Source organism: Triticum dicoccoides, chromosome 2B, assembly GCF_002162155.2.
Source record: "Triticum dicoccoides isolate Atlit2015 ecotype Zavitan chromosome 2B, WEW_v2.0, whole genome shotgun sequence".
Classification (NCBI taxonomy): Eukaryota; Viridiplantae; Streptophyta; class Magnoliopsida; order Poales; family Poaceae; genus Triticum; species Triticum dicoccoides.
The window spans coordinates 524,851,533-524,862,469 of record NC_041383.1 but is presented as its reverse complement, the minus strand read 5'-3'; the positions used below and the strand labels follow the sequence as shown (position 1 = coordinate 524,862,469).

Below are 10,937 nucleotides of genomic sequence, written 5' to 3'. Positions count from 1 at the left end.
TGACATTCATAGGTGAGCTAAGCCGCCTTTCTATACTATGTTTGGCTGTTTGGAAACAATCTATGTAATTTGTGCAGAGACAAGAAGCAGCTGGTGCGCGCTTTCATTGATACATGTTTTTACTGATTATAAGATAAATGTGCGAAAGTGTTGTTCTGGTCCCGAGCTCACGTGAGCTCGGGTGAACAGTAAAATCAAAACAAAATGAATTTATCTATATACTAAACGTTATAACAGGGTACATCGATTGCTGCATGTCTGCAGATCCACAAGCTCAAAGACATGAGATAACATCACCATTCTCTTGCACACATTTCAAACATGTTTCTCTGCAGCAGAACCCATCTTTTGATGCAACCTGTTAGCAACATCTTGAAGATGAGCGGGCAGAGCAGAGCTGCTTCTCTCTCAAAATAACACCTTGAGCAGTCATGCCCTTGCAATCTCGCAATGTCATCATAGGGTTTCTAATAGTGAAAAGTTAACGGACGTTAAAAATTACTCCCTCCCTCATGCCCTATGCAAAACCAAAAAGCGTCTTACATTTTGATAGTGGTAGTACTTACGTACTAAGCAAACATTACAAAGAGTTCAACATCTAAAGCCAGGAGCACAAACATATTTAATACTAGTATCGTCCATATGGCAGCTTCAACTGCACCTGCATCTCAACCCTCCAAGTGCCGGCCCAGACAGAATCAGGTTGAGGAGTTGCTTGCGGTAATTGTGCCATCTACCAAGTCATTTCTGCAAGCAAACAATACTCGGTGCTCACACATGAATAGTTCTGCTGGAACGTGTAAAAGTTTCTAGGTTTCTAACACGTAAACAACCAGTTACATTTTTAAAGAGTTTGCCTTTCTCATATGCAGTCTAATAACATGGCAGTTAACAACAAACAAATACCAAAAGCAAATGAGACTGCTATATCAGTGATATGTGGTGGTGTTCAAAGGATGATATTATCGGCACAAGACGTAAGCAATACCATAAGAGCACTGTTTTGTTCTACGGAATAGAAACACGACAAAATTAATCAGTACTAAACTTAGTTCCTCCTTCCTTGCTAACTACATGGCCAAAACAGAACCAATTCCAATAGCATGCCACCTATAAAACCATGGCATGACGCTCACATAAGCTAGACACTGCCTAACGGTATTGCACCAATATAAACCAATGTGGAAATAATAAAAAGAAACTTCTGCTGCCCATTAATGGAAAAGTTGACAAAAGTTATATCTCACAATTTTTGCATGACTTGAGTTAACTTGAAAATTGTGAAAATTATAACCACAAATTTACCCAAAGCTGAATCGTTTCAGCATTACTGGACAAAACCAACAGTAGAGATACTGGACGAACAATATCAGTTTATTTATGTTGTTGACAATCATGTTCACATGTATTTGGCTACATATATGATCCCAGGCTTCAGGTTGATTTTCAAGTCAAGTGAGAATTAGGCTCACAGACTAGAAAGCAGGAGAGCTATGATATCTAACTCATTGTGGAAATTAGAAAGGTTATCAGATCGAAAGCTGAATTATTTCAGCATTATTACTAGACAAAACCAACAATAGAAACATTGGATGAAAAAGAATAGAACTAAGTTAATGTGTCAGCACACGTTCTACTTCTATTGCTGACAATCATGTTCTCCTGTTTTTGGCAACATATATGATACCATGGGTGCCTCCATCAGAGACAAATACTGAACTTTCAAGATAATCAAGCCATGTGAGCCTCACTTTGTATTAACATGCATATGAGAGGCTCACAGAGTAGAAAGCAGGAGCGTATGGTATCTAACTCATAGCCATATGTATAAATCTAAAACTAGCTAGTTCAGAAATTAATTAAATCCATACAACAGATACCTTAAAAACAAAACAAGAGAACATGCATTACCTGCTAATTGAGTAACCAATCAAAAAGATATACAGATAGCAAACAGGAAAGTGCAAATCACCTATTCAAACGCACCTTAGAGATCTTGTGTGTTCACATTTTCAGATTCACCATCTCGTTTGTCATTACCTCCGTCAACATCAGTTTCTATAAGGGAGAGAAATCCATAAAAGTTCAAGAAGAAACTTGATCAACAAGAAAGAAAATTAAATGTGCAAACACAAATAGTTTAATTATTCTTCCAATGAAAAGTAAAGTAGAAGAGATTATCTATTGTTATTGGAAATAATATATCTGATGAAAGAGATATCTGCTTTGCTTAGCATGGTAAAGTCGTCTAAAAATAGGTAAAAGCACTAGGTCTTTGTCTCAACCTTCTTGAACTCAGCAATCCGAGCCATGCCTATTTTGACCTCACGGGCCCTGGCTACATAAGGGGCCTTGTCCTACAACACAGATCCATCCATGTATGTATCAGCAACAAATCAGCACGGCAAAAGTTACAGAAGATTAGAAGCTGTCTTACCGAATCGTTAAAGAATTTCCAGTTTTCAGCAGCTTGCTTTCTAATCTGAAAGGTTTCCACGAGAAACAAATTATCAATTCATCCACGAAACAATGGAAACAAATCATTATGCCTTCTGATAGAGGTAAGGAGGCATTGAAGGGTCGAACTGACAGCATCTACTGACGGCCTGTCACAGACGTCTTTGAAGTGCCTCATCCAGAACTGGTTCCTAACCAAATCATGGTCAAATCAGCGCCGTCGAGAAGGGCAAAAAAAAAAAACGAACAACAATCAGAAAAAACGTGGAGGATCTCATCTCACTGGTAGGTGCGCAGGGCGAGCGCTTCATCCACTGCAATGCTCATCACCGCCAACCCCAGTGTAACATCGGAAAGGTCATGGGTCTTCGGCTTCTCCGCTCCATCGCTCTTCACCCCCAACCTCCGTGGAACATCGAAAAGGACATGGGTCGACGCACCAAAATTAACCTCTATTGCATCACACAATTCGATTGGATTCTTACTTGCCCTTGGCCTTCTTCCCCTTCTTGCACTTGGTCGAGGGCTTCCGCTCCTCCGCTCCATCGCTCTTTGCTGCCGACCTGCGTAGGAATCCAAGGTTATGGATCCGCGGCTCGACGCACCAAAACTAGGGATGTCTCTTGCATCTCACAGAAACAAGATTCAGTTTTGATTCTTACTTGCTGTCGGCCTCGTCCGTGGCGGCGGCGCCCGTGGATGCAGTCTGCTTGCAAGCAGTCATGTCTGAACAACTCTGCACGAGGCGAAGCCAGGAATCGAGCGCCCGAGTTGAGGAGTTCCGGGGAAAGGAAACGAGGGCCTGGTACTGGGCCAAATGCAGCCAAACCCTACGGCTCTTCGTCAGAAAAAAGAAAAGAAAAAAGTATGGCCCGTTTTGGCCTTTACAGGGTTTTAATCGAAAGTAGTATGCATATCTTAAATTTTGGCCTTTGGTTATGATTTTGAATTCTAATTTCAAAATCATCTAAAATACAACCTTCCAACAGAAACACTAAGCTACAACGCTCAACTTCAAAACAGGTAGATCTAGAAATTCAATATATGCCCACCTTGAATATGTTAAAATTTTACCTTCTTTTTCTTTCCAACATGCATATAAGGAGAATTTCTACAAACCAAATCATGAAATAATTCACTAATGTCAGCGGCCTCCGGAGAAGTGCTATGTTAGCGAATCGTCCGCCAAATGGGGTTTGCGTCTCAATCAAGGAAAAGGTAAACCATTGGATTTGCCCCTCTCTCCCGATGAGGTGTATCGTCATCCCTGTGCTCGGGACTGGGGAGGCCCCCGTCCACCCAAAAGAGCACGGTGCTCAAGGCATTTCTTTTAGTACGCAAATTGCGTATCTTATCTTTATAGAAGAAGAGAGAACAAATGTACAAGAATAGATACCGTAGCTGGCACAAATCGGCAGCAAGCATAAACTCTCCTACTTAAACTCCTGAGAAAAACACACTCTACATGCTAAAATCCGTAGCTCCTCTTCATCCGACTAAGGACCAAAGCCGCTATTCCTCTTCAATGTGCGAGGCCAGATCAACCGCACTGCAAACTGAGGCTCGTTTATCGAATACCCAAGTGTTTCGTTGTTTCCACAAGTTCCAGCAAATCAACATGATCACTTCATCAAAACCTTTCCGATGTTCCTTGGGTATCCTCTTGCGCACTGCAAACCACCATGGCTGGATATGATCGATCACCGTGAGCAGAAGTTCCAGCTTGATTCTTCTCCTACAGAAAGTGAGGTGCCACACCTCACGGGAGTAGATGCAATTTAGAAGAATGGGTACACATTATCCTCCTCTTGATCGCACAAAACGCAAGGCGAGGGAGCATCTTGTAGTCCATGTTTGCATCTCCGGTCCGAGGTCCAAATACGATACTACATCGCCAGCCACATAAAAAGCTTGCAAACAAGCGGCGCCCATTAGTTCCAGAGCGCCTTCACATATGCTATCCTCACAACTCCTTGGAAGAGCATACAATATGTCGACGCCGATGTATAGACACCTCACTGGTGCCATCTCCATACTGCAATATCCTTCGATCCGGAACACGCTACACCACAACCATGATATTCATAACGCAATTAGCTGAACAAGCCCCTCTGTAGATAGCTCACCAGTGATATCCTTTGCAATGATGATTGAGCAACCCTTCCTTGATTGATCTGCGGTTGATCGTCTGAGTTCTGACCAACTTCCAAATGTCAAGCGCGATATCAGCAATAGAGGATCTGTTGTGATATAGGCAAGGGTGTCCCGATCTTTCGATGAGATGATAGCTGTAGATTTGGTGGAGTCGACCTTGACGATACGACTACAAACATGCACGACTTTGCGCCTTAGCAATCGCTAAGCCATTCTCCTAAGGTTACTGACGATGCTGGAAGCACGATCAGCCTGACCACGAAGGTCTATTCCTGCATGCAATCAAAGAACAAGCAAGAATATGATAAATGCAATCTGAATATTGTGAATATAGATGAAGTATTGATAAAGGTGGGGATCCAAAAGCGGCCTTGGTCTGGTTGTTGGACACAAACGAAGTACACGAAGTTGCGTTGGCTAACTTTTAACTAAACAAATCCCAAGGAAAAAGCTACTAGATTGATCTACTTATATAGGAGCAAGGGGTGGCAGCCAAGGAGGGGGGAGGACGTCCCAGGGCATCCTAAAACCAACCCTAGGTCGTACAAGCCCCATGAGCCCAAGTGGAGGTGATGCAACACCTTTGGAGTTGTAGTTTGACTCAGATTCCGCTGCAGTGTCAAATTGTTTCGTCAATATCTCAACCTCCAGACAAATTTGAAGGTCAATCCAATTGGGTTGGAAAGAGCACGAAATCTACTTTCCAACAAAAACAGAATCACCCAATTCGGAGTTCTAATGAAAGAGATCTTGGCGTTTTGAGTCAGGTATGTCTCTGCAGTCCGAATCTGAGTCTAGAACGACTTGGACTCTGTCTTCTCTTGGCCCAAAACTGACGTGAGAGGACTTTTTGAATAGCACCTAGACTTCTGTTTTTCCCTTATCTTCATATGTGGATTGTACAAGTGTGGAGCTTGGAAGGCTTAAATATATGGTAGTGTAACACCCCGAGACCGATGCTCCAGAAGACTTCCAGCTATTCCGAGTTTTGTCGTGTGATTTGTTTTGTTTGTGCATTCATCATGCCATCTCTTGCATTGCATCATGTCATCATGCCATCATATCATTAATTTTTAAAACCTCAACTAAATAAATTGCATAGATCTTTTGATCTATTTAAATCGAGGGATATTCACATGGTGATTTCTCTTTAAAACATATTCAAAGTCTCCTACTATTATTAGGGAGCTATAATAAAATTATTCCGTTTATTTGGAATTAACCATAACCCACTTGCAAATAAATCCCAATGCCTTTGTTATCTCAATTCTTGGTCTCTAGCCTTGCCATAAATTCTTTTGTCATTTTCCCAAGCTCCACCAAATTTCTCCACATTTCTGGACATACCGAATACCCACTTCTTTCTCACACTCATTCGAATTAAATTCAAATGAGGTGGAATTCAACTCCACGCCCACGCTCACTTTCTATTTTCTTGGATCTAGCTTATTTTTGTGAGTCTAGGGAAATTAACCCCTTGCGCATATTCTTTCCCTAACTCTTCCTTTTCTTCTCTCTAATTCTTTCCTGTTAAGGAAAATATGAGAGGAAGGGAGTGAGAGAGACTGCACCCGCCGGCCTCTTGGGCCTAACCAACCAGGCCGGCCCAACCATCCCCCGCAGCCCACCTGTCGGTGTCAAAACCGGCGGATCTCGGGTAGGGGGTCCCGAACTGTGCGTCTAGGCGGATGGTAACAAGAGACGAGGGACACAATGTTTTTACCCAGGTTCGGGCCCTCTCGATGGAGGTAAAACCCTACGTCCTGCTTGATTAATATTGATGATATGGGTAGTACAAGAGTAGATCTACCACGAGATCAAGGAGGCTAAACCCTAGAAGCTAGCCTATGGTATGATTGTTGAGATGTATGTTCGTCCTACGGACTAAGGCCCTCCGGTTTATATAGACACCGGAGAGGGCTAGGGTTACACAGAGTCGGTTACAATGGTAGGAGATCTACATATCCGTATCGCCAAGCTTGCCTTCCACACCAAGGAAAGTACCATCCGGACACGAGCCGGAGTCTTCAATCTTCTAACTTCGTAGTCTTGGAGTCCGGCGGATATCCATAGTCCGGCTGTCCGGACACCCCCTAGTCCAGGACTCCCTCAGTAGCCCCTGAACCAGTCTTCAATGACGATAAGTCCGACGTGCATAATGTTCGGCATTGCAAGGCGGGTTCCTCCCTTGAATAATCCGGAGAAGATAATGAACACCAGGATAGTGTCCGGCTCTGCAAAATAAATTCCACATTCCACCGTAGAGAGAATAAAATGTACACTTAGTTCAATCTGCTGACGTATTACGCGGCGCGTCATCACACCGCAACCAAGCCTTTGTTTGAATTACTAACCACCTCAGCACGCTCAGCGAAGCGGTTTCCTTGGCACGTCCTGTCGAAGCAGAGATCGTGCTCCCCTTATTCCGGGATTCTCATCAATACGTGCGTGGGTAACCCAACCGCGCCATTGATGGTGGCGCTTGGGAGATAAGCGAGTTTTACCAGGCCGGTGGGGGACGCATAGTTTTGTCCGCTTATATATAAGGGATAAGGATTTACCTTCTTACCTACGCCTTCTTCCTCCTTTGCTCATCCATCCCTGCGAACTCAAGCTCCAACGCCCAAGCTCGCGCATCTCGCCTCGACCTTCTCCGAATATGTCCGGAGCGGGAGGTAAATGGCTGGCCTCCACTACTAAGGAGGAGGACATCACCAAGCTGCGCGACGCCGGATACCTTTCCAGCGATATTGCGCATCGGCTGCCCGACAGGGGCAGCTCATCCCTACCCCCGGGCCTCATGAGAGGGTCGTCTTCCTCCCCCACTTCCTCCGCGGACTGGGCTTTCCGCTCCATCCATTTGTCCGGGGGCTCATGTTTTACTAAGGCCTGGATTTCCACGATCTGGCGCCGAACTTCATCCTCAACATCTCGGCGTTCATCGTCGTGTGCGAGGCCTTTCTCTGCATCCAGCCCCACTTCGGCCTGTGGCTCAAGACCTTCAACGTCAAGCCGAAGGTTGTGAAGGGGACGCAAGCGGAATGCGGAGGCGCCATGTTGGGAAAATTGCCCAACGTCCCTTGGCTAGAAGGGACCTTCGTGGACTCCGTCAAGGGGTGGCAATCAGGGTGGTTCTACATCACCGAGCCGCGCAAGCCCACATGGGCGGCGGCCCCCGAGTTTAGATCTGGAATCCCCACACAGCTCACTTCCTGGAAAGAGAAGGGCTTGCAGTGGGGCAATCCGGTGGAGGTGACGGGACTCCGAGCCTGCATCAAGAAGTTGGTGAGCAATAGGCTCCGGCTCGTCGACGTGGTCCAAGTCATGCTCCTCCGGCGGATACTCCCATGCCAAGAACGGGCATTCAATTTGTGGGAGTTCAATCCGGAACAGCACCAGACACTAAACGGGCTCTTCGATACAACACACGAAGGTGCCTGGAGGGTGCTGTTCAAGGGCGCCGAAGCCCCCGCATCCGTGACCGAAGACCGCGGATTCAGCTCGCAGTCTCCGACTGACGAGGTAAGTGATTCAACCCCATTATGGGACACTTGTGGTAATTAGATTGACTCTAGTGAGGTTTTAATCCGCCTCTTCCTTTGACAGGAATGGATGGAGAAGGCCAAGCTGCTCATCAGCCCGGCTCCCATACCAGAAGAACCAGTGGACGCCCGCTTAGCAGGGCTGCTGGTTCCGGCACCGCACATGGTGCCGGAGAAGAAGGCCAAGAAGGTGGCCACGGGGACTCGAAAGAGTTCCCGTAATCAGGCGTCTGACGACGACGAGGACTCCTCCCCTGAAGACGACGAGGAGGAGTACTCTCTCCCGGAGGAGGGAGAGAAGAAGAGGAAGGCCTCCCCAATCGGGGCGGCCGAAGGGTCCAAGAGGGGGAGAACTATCCCCCCAGACAGTTTCGCCAACATCAGCGTTGGCGAGGATGAGTGGCCTCCAAGGGCTAGGCGTCCGGCCGGATCGTAAGTATTCGGATCATTTATATGCCGTACCTTTCATGTCGCGTAGTATCCTTCTAACGCCGCATTCTGTCCATAGTCCGGTCGATGACGACCTCCCCGACTCAATGAGCGGGTCGTTGGCTTCGTCGGACGTAAATTCCGTCCCAACCGCCTCTACCCCCCGCGCCGACGAGGACGCCGAGGTGGGATCCCAAGAGGGGACCCATCAGGAGGAGGCTCCGGAGGCGCCGTCAGGCGACCTCCCGGACTTTGCGCCGGACTCTACATCGGAACCCGTAGTGGTTCCAGAGTCCGGCAAGCGGCCCCTTCGAAAGAAGGGCAGGACCGTGACGCCGGCGGCCTCTGTCCAACCGGAGGCGCCGGATAACCTGCTGGAGGCGCTTAAAGGCGCTTCCATCGAGGAAGAACACCGCACTATCATGAGTGCGGTGATTGAGAAGGTTTAGCTTGCCAAGAGCGGGCTGACCAAAGCCTGCAGCAGCCTTCTAACAGGCTTCGAGGTAAGAAGTTAAAATTATGTAATGTAATACCGCATAGACAGTAGCCCCTGATGCTTAGTTCGGTGTTCGGAAGGAAAAGCCGGACTAAGGATCTAACAAGATATACGCAGGGTTGCTAAAAATATGTCAATATGGGTTTGCAGGCTGCGTTGCTGACCTCTGCCGCATTAACGGCGGAGGTCGAAGTGCTGAAAAAGGATCTCGAGCGGTCCGAGCAAGAGGTCGGCCATGCAAAGAAGCAGCTCGAGGAGAAAGAAGGTGAGTAACACCTCTTTGAATAAGTACCTTACAGAAAAGGATTTCGGTTGCAAATAAAATTAACAAGGATAATATGTGTATTCCAGGGGCCACTAACGAGGTGGCAGCCCTGAAGGATGCCGTGTCCGCGGCCGAACGCAATGCGGCCACGGAGCGGGCTGAGCGAGAAAAGCAAGAGGCACTGGTGGCGGAAGTTCGGCAAGTGCTCCAGGCTCTCATGGAAAAGCATGAGAGTTTGGAGCGTGACTCCAAGACTCGAGAGTCCGAGCTTGCCTCGGCTCTCGAAAGTGCCAAGTCCGCCAAGGCCGAGGCCCAGAAGGCCCTTCAGGAGGTTGAGGACATAAAGAAGATAGCGGCGGGTAAGGCCTTTTTCATGCAAAGCAGGCATGTTAATGTGAATTACCGGATACTTACCTGAATTCGGAGCTCTCCAGGGGCGTTTGCAGATCTGCCGCATAGTGCGTCTGATGCCGCCGCATTCTATTGTGGCGAGGAGGGGAGCTCGACGGAGAAGGTCTTCTGGTCTCAGTACACTGAGGCCGGCCATCCGGTGCCCCCAAGCGACCAGCTGAAGCAGCTGGTCGAACTCCACAAGGTAGCTGAGGAGGCCATGAAGGGCCTCATAGTCCGGCTGTGGCCTAGAGAGGCCATGCCTGGAAGCTACTTTGGCCTAGCGCGGCAGCTGGTGAATGCATGCCCCAGGCTCGATGTAGTCAAGCGCTCCGCCTGTATTGAAGGCGCTCGTCGGGCCCTTGCCCGCATAAAGGTGCAATGGGGCAAACTGGATGCGGAGAGGCTTCTCACGGACCCACCGCCGCCGGGCAAGGAGCATCGCACGCCGGAGCGGTATTATAAATTTGTCCTGAAGGGAGCCTGCGATATTGCAGATGAGTGCTCCCGAAATGTAATTTTTGAGTGAACTCGCTGTGTATTTATCCTGTGCGCCGAAAACTTCGTTTATATGCGCCATGAGCAACGCTTGTTTAATTTAAAATATTACCTTCTGTGCGGCCGTTTGTTAAATCTGAGAGATGGCAAGTCGTTGGCTTCAGCCCCCAAGCCACAAGTGCTGGGGTGTTCGGTGATAAACTTGAGCACTCTTGTTCCCATTTTTGGGTCTACCTAGGGAGGCGCTCAACACGACGAACAAGGCAACCGGACTTATAATGCTTGAACACTCTCACTTAGCCATAGAATTCTATAATTTTAAATTTCGGCGAAGCCCCTGGTATTCGGAAGACCGAATCCGGGGCGCTATCCACGCCTTCATCGGACATTATCCGGAACTTCGCTCGAAGCGGCGTGAGTCTTTAAGGACCCGAAAGAACCTCTCGAACAGCGACCAGTCTCTCGCTTTATCATGCCAGTCAGTTTTAGCTTTCTCCACTGAGGCGTTAACCCGGCTCAACCGGGGCGCAATCGCAGTGGTTCTCCTAGTGCTACCTTAGCCGACGGAACGGAACGTAAGGCACCAAAACATGGGAGCCGGGAAAACCCAACTATTGACCCAAGACATGATTCGGAGCCGATTCATATAATGCTATAAGTTCGGGGTGCCGCACTTGTGAAAGTGTTCGGACTTTATCACACCATA

The 10,937-nt window shown here is 47.6% G+C and overlaps 1 protein-coding gene across 1 annotated transcript; it reads right to left on the bottom strand.

Moving 5' to 3' along the window:
* Positions 1 to 432: 432 nt before the first annotated feature.
* On the bottom strand, positions 433 to 3,266 carry LOC119364620 (HMG1/2-like protein). Its single transcript, XM_037630102.1, has 8 exons — positions 3,120 to 3,266; positions 2,943 to 3,020; positions 2,741 to 2,860; positions 2,591 to 2,648; positions 2,438 to 2,482; positions 2,286 to 2,357; positions 1,987 to 2,058; positions 433 to 747 (listed from the first exon to the last, which is right to left on the bottom strand). The coding sequence occupies exons 1-7, from the start codon at positions 3,179 to 3,181 to the stop codon at positions 2,005 to 2,007; spliced, it is 489 nt and encodes a 162-aa protein (XP_037485999.1). The 5' UTR covers positions 3,182 to 3,266; the 3' UTR covers positions 433 to 747; positions 1,987 to 2,004.
* Positions 3,267 to 10,937: the final 7,671 nt, after the last annotated feature.